The 15657-nt window shown below is 54.6% G+C and overlaps 1 protein-coding gene across 6 annotated transcripts in view; it reads left to right on the top strand.

The window, feature by feature from the left end:
- Positions 1-15657, top strand: part of AMBRA1 (autophagy and beclin 1 regulator 1) — a 135130-nt gene that overhangs the window by 113658 nt on the left and 5815 nt on the right. For all 6 annotated transcript variants that reach the window (XM_068988164.1, XM_068988163.1, XM_068988162.1 and 3 more), the window contains 3 exons: positions 4862-5001; positions 12365-12457; positions 13706-13899. In XM_068988164.1, the coding sequence (XP_068844265.1) occupies positions 4862-5001; positions 12365-12457; positions 13706-13899 (427 nt within the window). The remainder of the gene's footprint in view (positions 1-4861; positions 5002-12364; positions 12458-13705; positions 13900-15657) is intronic.

Genomic DNA, 15657 nt, shown 5'->3' with positions numbered 1-15657 from the left:
TAAATAACCACTTCAAAACCAATATTCTGTGAGTTCTAAACTCCAAAGTAGTATATAAAGAAGGCTTGGAGACAGTCAAAGAAATGAAAGTTTCTGAAAAGCAGTCAGATTTTCCTGGGAATGAAGAAACTTCAATAATACATGCGTCTAAAGCAAATCAGCAGCCCAACAGAGAGAACAGGTGACTGTATTATCCCTCCCCCAGCCTCCTCTGGGATATGTGCATTTCTCAGCCTGTGACAAGATGTGTAGCCATCCGTTTCCATTGAAAAGGTCAGCTGTCTCTTAGCATCTGCTTTCCATTGATTTTCTCCCACTTCCCAGGGAGTTAATTCTCTTCTAGGAACCCTCTCTAAGAGCTTAAAGCCGCCCCTGATTCCCATCGCCACCCAGAAGCCATTTCTCCTCCTCACAGTTCTTTCTGCCCCGGAGCCCCTTTGGCTTGGCGACTCCTCCCACGGCCTTTCTGCACGGTTTCCAGTTGTCCCCTTCCTTCAAGCCACCTTCATTGTCTTAGTTAAAAACAAGGGCAAAAAAATAAATAAATAAAAATAAAAACAAGGGCGACCTGCGGGCAGTTTTTGACCTCTTGCCGTTTTGTCAGGGTCCTCGCTTTCAGGATGGTGAGATTCCCAAATGTAAGCAAGATAAGCGCAGAGTTCTGTTCTTGGCTGATCTGAGCCAGTGCAGTTTGCTGCTTGGACTAATGGTCTGAGCTTTATTGACACGCAGTGGAAAAGAAAGCATCTTGTTGAGGGCAGCAATTCATTTTTCCTCTAAATTTTAAAAGGATGAAGAGGAAGGTTCCCCACTGCGTTCCTCTGGCTGCCTCTCCTTCTTTTCTGTCTTTGAAGAAGAAACAGGACCCTTTTAGTTTTGATCCTGGAACCTTTTCCTTTTGTTCCTACTTCCTGTTAGTTAAGAGGGTTTGAGGGATGGAGAGGCGAGTGGTACAAGAGACCATCTTGGGCCCCAGAAGTAGAAGAATCCTTGTCTTCTCCCACTCCCTGAGAACTATAACCATCCTGGCGACCTGACTCATCCCCTGTTGACACGCTGAGACTGCACTGACTGAAATATGTGTTCCTTCTGGCTTATTGATTCCAGTTCTGTTCATAGATGTTAGAAATGAGAACAGCCTCCTTGGGGAGGCGGGGGGTCCTCTCAGCGTTTGTCGTCTAGCAGGGAACAGCTGCAGCGGAGACAGGTTAAAACCAGGGCTCTGCAAACGTGACTCAGCAGCTGGGTTTCCTGTCTAGCTCCCCAGAGGGACCCCAGGACCTGATCATCCTCCTCTAGTATATAATGGTGTTGTAGCTTGTCTTTCGTCAGAGACCAGGAGGAATTTTTGGTAGGCTTTGTCCTTAACATCCAGCAGGGAGTTTCTGGACACCTGACTAGTGTTAAGGAAGGCTCTACTGGAGATATATTTGGGGTGCCTTAAAATAAAGGCCAGAGCTTTCTTTGCGCTTCTCTCTTGTTGGTGCTGATGGACTTTGGGTTTGCAGAGTTAGTGCCAAGCCCTGCTGGAGGTGTGGGAGGAGAACCCACAGATCACTCAGTCACAGGGTTGGAAAGACTGATGCCTGGAACCGTAAATGATCTGGGAGTAGCCAGAGCTACCCAACCATCTGTCAGCATTGGGGAACTTGCTGCCCAGGTATTCAATTATCTATGGAGCCGATTGTGAGGAGTCATCCCCGGTCCTTGAGATGCTTTGAGCTGTTAAACTGCATCCAGAGAAAGGAGTGGAAACCCCACCTTTGGGTGGTTTTCCACACGGAGCAGATACTCATTCCTTGAGGGTCCTTTAGTTCCAGGCATGTGTTAAATAGAAGCCTTGGATCTGATGGCCGCTCAGAACCTTTACAGCAGGGATCCTGCCTCCTCTCTGCCCTCATCCCCCCTTGTCTTTTTGCCCTCATCTCCCTCCTTCCCATCCCCACATTAGAGTGTGATAAGTAAGCAAGTGCTTATCAGGAATTCTGGAGGCTGCTGATCTTCACGTGGCATTTTCTGGCTTCCTGCCACAAAGCAGGATTTAGCCTAATACTGAAACGCTGGAGGAGATGGGCTCTTGGGAGCTGCCCTTTCAACACTGTTTAAGGACCTGGGGAGGGGGGTGTGCCGTAGCCAGAGGACAAATTGATGCCCCGTGATTCCTATAGCCATGAGGTTGTGAACAGCCTTGCGGCAGGGCCTTGGGGTCTCAGCCTGTAATTGCTTCGCTTCAGTCGCTCTGACCTTGTCACGCCTAAGCTGGGTCACCCATCATACTGCTTCTTGAGAGTTTTGTCCCCAAAGCAAGTTCCTGTACTTGAAAGCAAATTGATAGTATTTGCTTGTTAATCCCTCTGCAGTAGCAGACCATAAAAGCTAAATTTGTGACATGTGAGGTGTTTGTTTGCTTCTTTCTTGGTCAGGAACATTTCTAGAAAAGAGTCCCCTTATTCGTATGAATAAGTCCCCTTGGTCAAAACACTCAGCACGACCTTAAAGCATTTGATTTCTGAACCATATCGTCCCTCTTCTTGGAAGACCAGTTTCCCTGGCCCTTCTGCCCCATTGCCTGCAATAATGAATCGTTACGATTTGAGGGGAGACTCTTGTGAGCCCCATGAGAGCTGCCACAGGTAAAAAATGAAGTTTCCCTCATCCAGCCACTGAAATGAACACACGTCCCTTCTAAACTCTGGGTGTATCCCCACGTTAAATTATCTGACCTTTGGAGAAGGAAACTTGAACGCGTTAAGAGATCCCAGCCACAGTTGCCTGATGACAACCACTTTGTCCTTTGGGTTTGTATACCGAGTCATATTTACCAGAGAGCCGATAGGGTGGACAGAAACTATTGATCATCTCTGTGAGAAAGGATGAAGGCACCACACCCACCCCCTGACTTGAAGGAGAAGAGCTGCTTAGGTGCAAAGGGCAGAACATTGCTCCTGCCATCACATGACAGTCAACCAGTGAGGCTGGTAGAGGGGATGAGCCATGAACTCCTTCCCAGCTCCTGCCAGACATGTACGTGCAAGGAAGAGATTACCCAAAGGTAATGACTCGTTTAGAAATTCATAGACTCCGCTGGGCCCTTTTCCAGTAGTCGCCTCAGACTGAAGATTTCAGGAGCCCTGGTTAATTCTTATATCTGGAGTTAAGTGAGGTAGGGAGGGCATAGGAGGTTCCTAATGCAGCAGCAGCCACGGGGCAGCCGGTCTTAGGCCTCAAACCAGAGCCAGTTCCTCGTCTGTTACAGACCCACTTGACCTCAGGGCCACAGGAGCATGCTACTAGCTGCCCAGGCACATTCCTCAGCACCACAAAAGCCGGAGAATGTTGACGACGGGATTCTCCGTGTGTGTGTGTCATGCCTCGAGCCCACACGCCACTGAATTCTCCTGTCTGGAGACCGTCCTATTAAAGACCTTTCAGATAGACACCCAAGGCACATGAACATATGTTCCCAAATGCAGGGCTTCTTATCACTCGATTTCTGTAAATGGTGTGGAACCTTAGCTCAGTAGTTAACTTTTGAGGGGAGTGGGGTCTCTCATCAGGATAATGAGAAAAGCAATTATTATTATGCTGCCCTAGATTCATTTTTAATATTGCTTTCTAAACCGCGCTCTCCTTTGTTCTCTCATTTTTCCCCCTTCGTCAGCCCTCAGCGACAGGTAAAGGCAGATGAAGTTCATCCTTAGCTTATAAAAAACCTAAAAGAGGCTAAAAGAGAAAACTTTATATCTAAAACTCTAGTGTATACAGTCTCAATTTCATGTCCTTTTCATAGGCCCTGATGACTTTTTTTTGAAGCCCCAGATGCTGGTTCCTGGAAATATTGTAAGAACCAGAGTTACCGTTTCTGAGCCTGCACCAGGCATTTTATATACGTCGTTTCTCTTTATCTGCCCCATTATTTGAGTGCTGGTGCTGTCTGTGTAGAAATGGAGATGCAGAGACATTGTTAATGCAGTGATGTCAGGACTCAGACGCAGGTCTTTCTAACTCTAAAATGTTGCCCTTCACCCTTGCCCTGCCCGGCCCCTGTCTCTGACTGAAGTCGATTCTGGAACATCCTGTCGATCAAGTAGCCAGATCTCACCTTCAGCCCAACCTGAGACAGAGCTAAGCTGCCCCCTGAGAAAATAGTAGCTTTGGAAAGATGTAGACCCATGAAAGGAGATTCCCTTTGGGAACTGGTCTGTTTAATGGTGATTTTGTATACACTAGAAAGAACTCGTGTACCTGTGTTTCCAAGAGTTCCCTCTGCCTTGCTTCCTACCTCTTACTGCACCTTTTCGTTTTCCTTAAGAATAGCAGTTTTAACGTTGCTCTTAATTAGATGAATTAAGAATGTTCTCTGATGTTATCACCCCCTCTCGCCCCCCCATCACCTTCAGTTCCCCACTGCCGGGAGAGTGCTGTGGTTTCCGTGGTAACGGGGCTACCAGGGGAGCTTGGCTCTCCCTGGTTTGTCTGGCCAGAGGAAAGTTCAGGGCAACGCTTCCTGCTGTGCTGGGCTCTGCATGGGGCTCTCCAGGGGGTTAAGTGAAAGCGATGAAGTGAGACACATTAGAGGCTGTGAGGTGAGCACAGCGAAGCTTCCGCAGAGAAGTGCACGTGTGCCCTGAGATTTCCTGACCAGTCCTTAGCCCTCACCTCAGGTAAGAGGGCCCCGCCCTCCCCTGTGCGTTCCCAGGCTCTCAGATAACCATCCCAGTCTAAACATTTCCTTTCTTCCCTGTGGTTAACTTGCTTCAGGCCATAGGAGGGACTTGGTTTCCCCCTGGATTTTGTTATTCTTGGTAACAGACTGTTTCTCCTCCCATTCTCTTTTCTTCCCTCTTTCTCCCCCACCCAGAGAGTTTTCAACGTCCTTTACCCCATGCCTGCTGACCAGCGGAGACATGTCAGCATCAATTCTGCCCGCTGGCTGCCCGAGCCGGGGCTCGGCCTGGCCTACGGCACCAACAAAGGAGACCTGGTGATCTGCCGACCGGAGTGAGTGGCTGGAGGGGTCGGGGGGAGGCGTGCAGGGGCATCCAGGGGAGGCGTGCAGGGGGCGTCCGGGCGGAGGACTGGGGTCGGCAGCGTTCACCTGCAGGTCTGGCTGGTGAGGTGCCGTCTTCCAGAGGGGAAATCCGAGCCTTGCTAGAGCCTGCCGCATTCTTGGAATCACTCCTTAAAGGGTCCTTTCTACCTCGGGAGTGGTAGCTCTCCATTCCGGAAATCTTCAAAAGATTGGTGTAGTTACCAAGTGCTCTTAAATATAAGGCAGTACTGTTTTTTTCTTTGTTTTCCCTTGTTCTCTGGTTTCCTAGTGATAGTCTAGTTTCCCTGCAGGCAGAAGCATAGATATCAACTGTTCTTTTCTAAACCCTTTTTGAAAAATTCAGCAGGTGGTCTTGGGTTTGTGTAAATGCCACAGACCCTAACTTAAGAAATAAAACCAAGAGAATAGCATTAAAGCCCTAATTTGCCAAGCCACTGATCTCTGACAGCCTGGCTCTATCTGTGTTCTGCCTGTTTTCCTTTCTGCTTGGGCCTCCATCTCATAACACTGAAAGCAGATTGAAAAGCTCAGTTTAAAATGAAAATGATAATTCGCTGGTCTTGATTGAAGGAGAGGGTGGGGAGGCGGCGGGGAACCAGAGCATTGCTGTCTTACGTCCTTATGACACCTCCTTCCCTCTCCTCTGGATTTTTGGGGCAGAGAGGTCCATTCAGGCATCCTGTCATTCAGAGCCCTGGGAGTCCTCCAGGTCTGTCATCCGTTTCCAGAGCCAGCCAGGTGGGGAGACTCGAACTCTGTGCTTCAGTGCAGACCCGGCCGAGGGCTGCGTGGGTCACTGCAGGGATCCAGCTGATTAAGTGTCATGTCTGTCTCCAGGCCCTCCCATTCGGCATGGAGTCTCGTCCGCGGGGAGTGCAGAGCGCAGAGCAGGCGCGCCTGGCTGGTCTGCTAGGGTCTCTGACTGTTGGGCGTGTCCACGTTGCCTTTCGATTGGGCCCTTGGTGATTTTTCCCAAAATGTGTGTTTGGGTCAGTTCTGGTGGTCCAGCAAGGGACAGGTGGCTAAGCCCTGGTCAGCTGAGCTAGGTCAGTGGCCCAGGAGAAAGAACGTCTGCTTCTGATGACAGCTCTTTGATCCCACCTGGAATTTTCAGAGCCCCTTCCACGGGGAGGCGGCCGGCTCAGCCCGACCTAGTCAGACTGCTCCAGGCGCCGGAGGCTGCTCGGTTCTGCCAGCCGCGCTCTCCTGGACTCCGGGACTGCGGACCCGGCCCTTTCACCAGCCCCTGGTGCCCTTCCAGAACACAGCCTGCCTCTTCATGGCTGTGCCGCTGTTAGTCCAGGTGCTGGATCTGTCCATTTCTGCCCTCTCCCCAGCCTGTCCGTAGTCCTGGATCTGTCTGCCCTGAACTTCCGTGCTGCCATTCCCCAGAGCACAGGGCGCTGGTAGCCTGGTGCCTCCTCCTTTGTTAGTCATTCACAAGAGGACTCTACCAGGCGTCTCTCCCGAGGCTGGACAAGACTCCCGGGCTGCGGTGCCCCCTCCCCGGCCCCGTGGTCACGGGCCTTCCATCCCCTCCTCCCGCAGGGCGTCCTTCTCGGCGCTGCTGCCTCGCCTCTGGCTCCAGCTGCTCACCTTGGCCCTCCCAGGCTCCCAGCCCCTCTTGGAGCAGTGAGTGGTCTGCGCTCGGCAGAGGCAGGCTTTCTACTCCCAGTTTGTTGTGGCCCCACCGAGGCTTTTACATCTGAAACCCCAGCCTGCACACTCGGTGTGAGTCACAGACTCCTCAGCCAGACGCAAAGCTGGCTTCGGCCTCTCTTTTCTCCCCATATGTCGTCTTCAGCACCCAGCGTCTCCGCAGGCGGGAGCCATCTTGGGCTGCCTGGGGAGCTCGCCTGTTGCTTGCTGTTCTTCAGCCCGCCAGGCGTGCCTGACTCTCACGACCCCACGGACTGTAGCTCGCCAGGCTCCTCCGTCCACGGGATTCTCCCAGCTGGAATACTGGAGTGGGTCGCCGTTTTCTCCTCCAGGAGATCTTCCCAGCTCAGGGATTGAACCCGTGTCTCCTGCATTGCAGGCGGATCTTCACCACTGAGCCGCCAGGGAGGCCTGGGGAGCTCTCTTCCCCACCAGCAAGTCAGGGTTCCTCCGTGGCAGGAGAGCAGCGCCCCATCCCAGAACTAGTTGTGTTGGGCTCCAAGCGAGTTGAGCCTGCCGTTTTGGTGGTGTTCTTTGCTCCTGATGTCTTGGGTCGTGTGGGTCAATGGCCCATACCTTAGGGCTGATATTTCAGGGTAAATTAAGATGGGCAAGACTTTGTCCCAGGTTGTCCAAAGGCTCTCCAGGTCTTCGTCACCTTTATTTCTGTACTTTAGACAGGAAGTACCGTGAACAATATTCAGGTAAGGAAGTTAAGACCCAGCGCAGGTCTCCTGGTGGATCAGTGACAGAATGAGGCTTCCTAAGTTTGCCGTCGAGAACTCTTTCCTGTAGCTGATTCTTAACCTTTTTTCCAATCAAAAACTGCTGTAGAATTCCAACAAAAGCAACATACTCTCTTCCACAGAAAAATATACCACTTGCAATTCTATAACTCTCTTAAGACCTCAGGTGAAGAAAACAGCTCCAGATCACCTTGAGGCATTTAAGTGGGTCAGATGACTGAGGCAGTGGGAAATGACTGAGGATAAGACCATGGACATCTTTTTTCTTTTTTTTAAGATTTTATTTATTTGGCTCCACCCGCCCTTCGTTGTGGCACACGAGATCTCTAGTTGTGGTATGTGGGATCTAGTTCCCTGACCAGGGATCGAACCACAGCCCCCTGCATTGGGAGCAGGAGTCTCAGCCACTGGACCACCAGGGAACGCACATCTTTTGACCGTACTCTGAGTGGTCTCCAGCCCAGGATGAGAACAAATAGGAAAGTAGAAACCCAGCATTGTCACCTGCTGCCTGGCCCCGCATGACACAGCTCCCTGGCACTCCCGTTCCCAAGGGCACACCAGCCGGCCGGCCAGCTGGGCCAGGATGACCGCCCTCGCTCCAAAACAGGTGGCTGTCTGCCTTTGTCTCAGGCTCAGGCAGCTGCACCACATTTTGTGCTTTTAGTCCTGTTCTCGATTTCTCCTCCATTGTCTTAGCCTTGACACACTCTCCAAGCACAAAGACAGAGGTAACAAGCTTCTTGGGCATCTCTTGATGGGTTTTAAAAACCCACTTGACAGTAGGCGAAAAAAGCCTCAGGAAACACTCCGTCTCTCCAGGCGCAGCAATTCCTAGGACAGGTGAGGAGATGAGCCACTGTCCTTCAGCCTGTATACAGAGCCCTTTCAGTGGCCGATAGCCCAGCTGCCCGCCCCCCTCCTCCCCTTCCTAGCAGTGAGGTGCTCCTTGCTCCTTTGCGTCACCCCCCACTTCTCCCAAGCCACTCCTGTGCCTGCAGCTGACCACCAGCCCAGCCGACACCCCCCCAGTGACCGCAGTGGGTGCGGAGTGCCAGATCGGTGTGAGGTGCTGCTCGCTCACTTCCGGCTTCAGGTGTCAGCCCTATAGATGCGGGTTGGGGAGGTGCGTCTGGGAGGACCACTGCGTGTCAGAGTCCACTCGGAAGGCAGAATTCAGAGACTTCACCTCAGGAGAAAAGAAGGCCGGAGCGGGGGGAAATCCCCTGGTGTTCCAGCGGTTGGGACTCAGCGCTTCCACTGCCGAGGGCCCGGGTTCAGTCCCTGCTCAGAGAACTCAGATCCCACAGGCTACATGGCACAACAGCACCCCTCTCTTCCCCCCTCCAAAAAAAGACCTTCTTTCCAAGGAGAAAGCTGTGTAGAGCTTTCCAGGCCTCCACTGATAAATGAAAGAAGAATGTCCTCAAAGGGAATTATACCCCAGAAGTTGGGAGGTTCCGAGCCAGAGCCCTGTGTGAGAGCGGCGTGAGGGGTCATTGAGCCAGGCCCAGAAGCACTGCTCACAGAGGCAGCCAGGTGCTGAACAGAAGTCTGTTTGACATGGCTGGCCCTGACTGGCCTTCCCATTCTTCTCCATCCCTCTTTGTCTAGCTTCCAGGAAGGACCTGGAACAGACAGTGGTGACTCACTCATCGTCCCTGAGGACCAAGGAGAAAGGAGAAGGTTGGCGCCGTTGCTTAGCTTAGAGATGGAAATAAGTGACACTGAGCATTGAATGGCGTTTCCACGGCCAGAGAGGGTTATCTCCAACTCTGTCCCCTGGTCCGGTGCCTGGCCTTTCGGCCAAACACACGAGCTTGTCATAGTCAAGTTGGTCTGACCCCAGAAGGTAGAACAAATGATGGCTCGCACTGGACCTTTTGGTGAGGAGCAGAGGGGATTGGGGGCGGGGGAGAAGGGAGCGGCATGGTGATCGTCCCCGTGGCCCCTGGTCTGTTTGGCAGTTGACAGCCTCAGTAAACGGCCCGAGTTTGCAGCTCGGGGCTGAGGACGCAGGCTGCCAGATGGGAAGTGTCTGAGGGGCTCTGGGTCGGTGTCCTGCTGGCAGTCGCCTTTCCTCCAAGATGGGAAGGAAGGGGCCTGGTCACCCAGGACGTGGTTTGGTGTGGGCTCGGTGTGGACAGTTTGTTGTCACTCACCAGCCCGGGGTAGCAGGCGGTGCAGAGGAATTAGAGAGGAAGCATCTGGCGGGGCCCCACATGGTATCGCCACTTGTCAATAAATCTTGACGAGTTTGTAAATCAGGCTCCGCGGCAGCTGGCTTCACATGGCACCTCATGCAGCCCGGATCTGCTCCTCAGAAGCTGTAGTGGTGGCTTCGCTTCCCAAGGGGCCTCTGCTTTTGACTTCTGGCCATTTGCCTCTTCCCTCCCATCAGGTCCTCTCTCTCACCCTTGCCCCCCACCGCCCTGTAGTTCTCAGACAGCCCTCAGAAAAGTTGCTGAGGATTTGGTGAGTCAACTCCCTGCAGCCTCGAGGAGAAACAGCTGCTGCCTGAGACCCAGGAAATGTGACCCGCCGCCCCCTGTGTGTCTGTGAGAGTGGCCCGCACTAAGGTTGAGGTGTCCAGACTCCAGGCGCTGGCCGCCGTCCTGGCCTCCAGGCTGCTGTAAGAGGCGCCTGCAGGTGTTATCGTTGTCTTCGTTTTAGTCACTCCGTCATGTCTGACTCTTTGCCACCCTGTGGACTGTAGCCCACCGGACTTCTCTGTCCGTGAGATTCTCTAGGCAAGATTACTGGAGCAGGTTGCCATTTCCTTCTCCAGGGGATCTTCCCAACCCAGGGATCGAACCCGCATCTCCTGCATTAGCAGGCGGGCTCTTTACCACTGAGCCACCAGGGAAGCCCCAGGTGTCATTACCCTGAACTTTAGTTCTTCACTGATGTTCTTTTAGAGGGCATGTCTGAAGGTCACACCAGACCACCCTCTTAGTGGAGCTGGGGGCCAGGGGGCGGGAGGGTCGGAGGTGGGGGTGAGATTAGTCCAGAGCAGGGAGAGGACGAGCCCTTTTGTGGCTGCAGCTCTTTCCTACAGGTGACGCCTCATCCCCAGAACCTTAGTGACCCTCTGGTGATGGGTTGAGCCCTGCTCCCTCTCGCCTGAGGTAGCATGGCCTCCTGACATGCAGTTGTCACCATGCAGGCCCCATCAGGTCCCTCTTGTAGCTAATCCTCACGTTCAGGAAGGAGTAACCCTGCGTCACCCCCCACAACTCATCTTTTCCTGGTGATCCTCATGACCCTCTGACTTCCGTTTGTTTGCTCTTTATCGAAGAAGTTGTGTTGTTATCATTCAGGATGGTCACCTAAGCCTCTAGGCTTTCGTTGGAGCTTTTCTTAGTTCGAGCTGCCATAACAGAATACCACAGAGGGTGACTTAATCACCTGCCGTTCTGGAAGCTGGGAGTCTGAGATGAGGTGCCGGCACGGTTGAGCTCTGGTGAGGACTCCTTTCCTGGCTGGTAGACGATCACCTTCTCTCCTCTCACTGTGTCCTCACATGATGGAGAAAGAGAGTAAGGGCTTGCTTTCTCTCTCCTTTATAAGGCCAGAGTCCTTTTGGATTAAGGTCCCAGTCTTATGACCTCATTTACTAACCTTAATTACCTTTTAAAGACCCTGTCTCTCAGGGTAGGGTTTCAGCATGTGAATTTGAGAGAACTCTGTCTGTAACAGAGCTTTTCCAGCCCACTCTGCATGCCCTGACCCTCTGAGCAGCAGAGCTGCCCGTTTTGTCTCTTAGAGTCTCTTCACAGACACCGGAGTGCTAATCACAGGGCTCAAAGACACCTCTTTCCCAGCTCTTTACCCTCTCACTTCACCACCACCAGCAGCACCCCACCCTGAGCCCTGTGACTGGTATAGGTAGCGTCTTTTTCAGTGGGGAATCTTTAAAATTAAAGTAAAGGCGTTTTGCGTCTTGGCACCCACCGCTGGCAGCTAGTCTTGCTGCCTGAGGAGGCACGTCAGTCTAGAAAAATAAGAGGCCCCCGCTTCCCTCCTGGCAGTTGTGCCTGGGTGAGAGTGTGATAAACTGCCCGACGCTCCACTGCAGGGAAAGAAGGAGCCAGGGCCAGGCCGGCAGCCAGGAGAACTCGATGGACAGAAACTCCTTTCTCTGCCATCAGCCGCCCAGCCTATCACCACTGGAGTTCCTCTCCTTACTCCGGCCCCTGGAGAAGCTTGTGAGCCCTCCCAGGTCATCTTCAGCTCTCCCCGTTGCTTTTCCAGCCTCTACCTGGCAAAGGAGGTTCTCGGGCCAGAATAGAATGAGATGTGGGCCTCTCTGGCTCAGCAGGAGCTTTTTCCTGTTAGCCTTCTGAGCTCCTGACGCAAAATAAGAGAGTCAGGGTGCCCTCATTGCCTTCCTCCTGGCCCCGTGGCTGCAGGCAAGACCTAGTGGTGAGAGTCTGCACCCACATCCTGAGCACTGAGCGTGCCCTTCAGACAGGGCAGTCTGGTGAGGACCCCTTTCCTGGCTGGTAGACGACCACCTTCTCTCTTCTTGCTGTGTCCTCACATGCCCTTCAGACAGGGCAGGCTGTGGCACTTGGGCATCTCCAAGGCCATCTTAGCCCCCGCCTTGGACGGCTGAAGAGTATGCGGAACTCGCGGCCTGTGACTGGTGTGGCTTTGTTTTTGCTTCTCTCAGCCCCCAAGAGGGGCCAGTTAGGCCCTGGGCGACGGAAGAGGCTAACGGCGCCACTCCAGGCGTTGGGGTTGTGGGAGATAACATTGGGCTGCTTTGCGCTGAGCATCCTCATGGAGCGTCTCTTCCCAGCCTCAGCCCAGTCCCGGGAGAGAGGAAGGAGGGAAAGGGAGCGAGGCGTTCTGGCCATTCTCTAAACGCCTTCCACTCTGTCTCCTCCCAACTGATTTCCAGGGCCTCGAGCTCCGGTGTTGAGTACTACTGGGACCAGCTGAATGAAACGGTCTTCACTGTTCACTCCAGCACCCGAAGCAGCGAGAGGCCTGGGTGAGCTTGTGAAGGAGGCGGCCCGCCATCCTTCCCACTCCAGTGGGGTCCAGAGCGGTGCCCTCGGACCTGGCCTGGGGGCTCTGTGGGTGTCCCTTCTCAACGAGATCAGCTCCCTTTTGGTCGGCTTCACACTTTGAGCTTTTGTATGAGGTTACATTCAAGAAAAGTATTTCATGGCTAAAAAACAGAACAGAACCTCTGCCCTCTGAGTCTTGATTGAAGACCAGCTAGGACCCTGTCCAGCCCCCCAGTCCTGGCCGTGGTGTCCGGGGGAGCCGCAGTGAAGAGAGAGCTCTGGAGAGGGATGTCCTCCCTAGGAAATGGCTCACGGGTAGCCTCCCACACGACCCAGGCCTTGGGGACCAAGCTGCCCAGAGCTGCAGCCCAGGGACAAACCCTCCCCAGGGGCCGCTTAGTAGGAGCCTGGTGCTGATCCTTCCATCATTTAATTCATTAATGGAGACGGAAACGTTCTGAGCAAACAAAGCGCTGGGTCAGTGAGAAAGCCAAAGCAGTCGCTGCTTCCTCGAGGAAGTCCTGGGCACAGTCCCCAGAAACAGCTCCAGATGGAAGGGGTTGGTGCCCATCCTGGACATCATGGGCTCCCTCTGCTGCCAGCCCTTGCTGTGCTGAGGGTCCATGCCCAGGAAGTGCCCAAGGAAGGGGAGGTTAGCTTCGGGCCTGGGCCTCGCTCATCGGCAGCTGGTGCGCCCTGCTTGTTAGGGTCTGTTTTCAGAGGCCCTAAAGGAGGATCCTTTACAGCCTCAGTAGGAGTCCTCTTGAGTCCTCTGTAGTGGAAGTTCCAAGAATGTAAACTGGAATCTTGTCAGCTTGTAGTTAGAAGGAAGGAAAAGCTAAAGAGAGAAAGGGCCACTTCTGGCTGCTCACCCTTGGACCCGTGGCTTCTAGCCACTCAGCTGGTGGCTTCCTGAATGTTGAGTAAGTATCTTTTAAGATCAGCCATCTCTGCCTCCCCAGAAAGGCCCTCATTGTTTGAGTGACGGGACCAGCCTCTGCAAAAGGTAGATGGTTCTGCCACCTCCTTTTCACTGTTCCAGGACGTGGGCTGAACTGAAGGAGAGGGACACGTACAAGTTAACTGGCACCGGGAGGCCACTGTGGGAGTGGGCCTTGGCCTGCAGGCCCTGGTCTGGGCTGTGCCGAGTTCGGGCGCAGAGCAGGCAGGGCTCTGTGGGGCCGCTGTCCCCAGCCCTGCCCGACTCCCGTCTGCCTGTCTGTCCCTAGCACCAGCAGAGCCACGTGGAGGACAGACAGAGACATGGGCCTGATGAATGCCATCGGCCTGCAGCCCCGGAACCCCACCACATCGGTGACGTCTCAGGGCACCCAAACTCTGGCCCTGCAGCTGCAGAACGCGGAGACCCAGACGGAGCGGGAGATACAGGAGCCGGGGGCGGCAGCTTCGGGTCCTGGTGAAGGTAGGAGCCGTGTAATACTAGGGGGGAACCACCCCCTAGTGGTGAGGACCACTCTCGCCCCTCCCTGAGGCTCCTGCCCCATGCGGACAGATGGTGCTGGGAGCGCACCACGGCCACCAGGGCAGGCGCCCCTCCCACGACGCCTCCTTGGGCAGAAATGTCACTTCCCTGATCTGGGCCACCTGTTGCAGCCTCCTGGCTGCTCTTAGAGCTTGGGCCAGCCCCCACCAGGAACCCTGACCTCCTTATCCTCTAAAACTTGGAGGGCTCAGAGAGTCACCTGGTCAGAAAAGGCAAGAGGGACACCCTGCTGCAAGCTCACATGCCAGACAGCTGCCAGGGCAACCCCCCACCCTCCCCACCCGGGGTAGGTATCTCCCCTCTCCAGGCCAGCCGAGTCGGGAAGCCCCTTACACACACGCGTCCTTCACGGCCGTTGGGGCTGCAGCCTGGCTCACCATCAGCCCCTTCCTCTCACCTGTGGCAGGCGTGGCTCTGCTGTGGCTCCGTGCTGGCCTCACACTGCTGAGAACCAATTAGCACCTCCCTGCGTAGCACTCGGGCCCCCTTTGGAGTGTGCTGGCAGCTGTGTTAAATAGGCTGTTCTCACCCGGTCGCTCTCCTTGCCCCATGCCCCGGCCCCTGGCTGCTCCCGGCTCCAGATGCGGCAGCCTCCAGGCAGCCCCGTCTTCTCTAGGTCTGTGGTAAGCCACCTGCTCAGGAGAGCCCAGGAGAAGACAGGTGTGCTTCGGGCAGAGGAGCAGATCTGCCTGTGTGCCCTCGGCACAGCCTGTATGCACAGCCCCGCCCGGGCACTGTCCCGTGGCTGCCGCAAGCTGCCACGTCTTACAGCCACATCCCCTTTCGGTCTGTGGCCCGGCCACTTCCTCCATCTGCTGGGTGGAAACCCCCAGTGTGGGCGGAGTGACCGGAGCGGCCCGATCCTCACTGAGGAGGACAGAGCATGAGCACCTCCCACCACTCCCGGGCAGAGTCCTGGTCTGGGCGGCCCCTCTGCCACGATTGCATGACCCCTTCCTGTCCTCCGGGCATCAGCTGCTGCAGCTGCCAAGACAAACAGGCCTTGGTGCTTCCCCGAGGAGCTGCAGTCTAGAGCGGGAGGCAGGCACCCAGCGGGTAGTGACTTCTCATGATTAGAATCTCGGGGCTGCAGCAGAGGGGGAGCCACAACCCGGCTGTGGAGCTCAGGGAGGACTCCTAGAGGAGGCGACCTTCCAGGATGAGGAGGAGAACGCCAGGCAAAGTGGGGTGCGGAGGAGGACAGGCCCTGCTTGCAGAGGGGACGGCAGCTGCAAGGGCGCCAAGCTCAAAACCATTAGAGTCTGCACCAAGGACCACTGCGGGCTCTTGTTTGTGGCCGGTCAGCGCGTGTTGAGAACTGGGGTTGGACGCGTGGTGAGGGCAGGATACAGGGAGCTGTTTCAGGAGGGAGGCCTTCACCCTGAAGATCAAGTGCAGCGGGGCCGCCCACCTGAGAAGAAGGGCGTCCTCCCGTGTTTGCACCTGCCAAGGACTCTCCGATTATTTCCTGACTCCCGTCAGCTTGTCTCTGACCTCTAGTCAATTATGATTGTGAGTGCCTTTCTTCATGTTTGGGGGTGGGGAGGATGGGCTGGCAGGAGGCAGGAGAGTCTCTTTTCCAGTTTTAGAAGCCAGAACTTCATTTTTTCCCAGTCTTCCCCCCCGCAAAGCAGAGCTGTTGTTGGAGGGCGAGCCCTTCAGAGGGGCAGTCGGGTG

Source organism: Capricornis sumatraensis, chromosome 16, assembly GCF_032405125.1.
Source record: "Capricornis sumatraensis isolate serow.1 chromosome 16, serow.2, whole genome shotgun sequence".
Lineage (NCBI taxonomy): Eukaryota > Metazoa > Chordata > Mammalia > Artiodactyla > Bovidae > Capricornis > Capricornis sumatraensis.
Note: the sequence above shows the minus strand (reverse complement) of the source record. Positions and strands in the feature narration are given on the sequence as shown.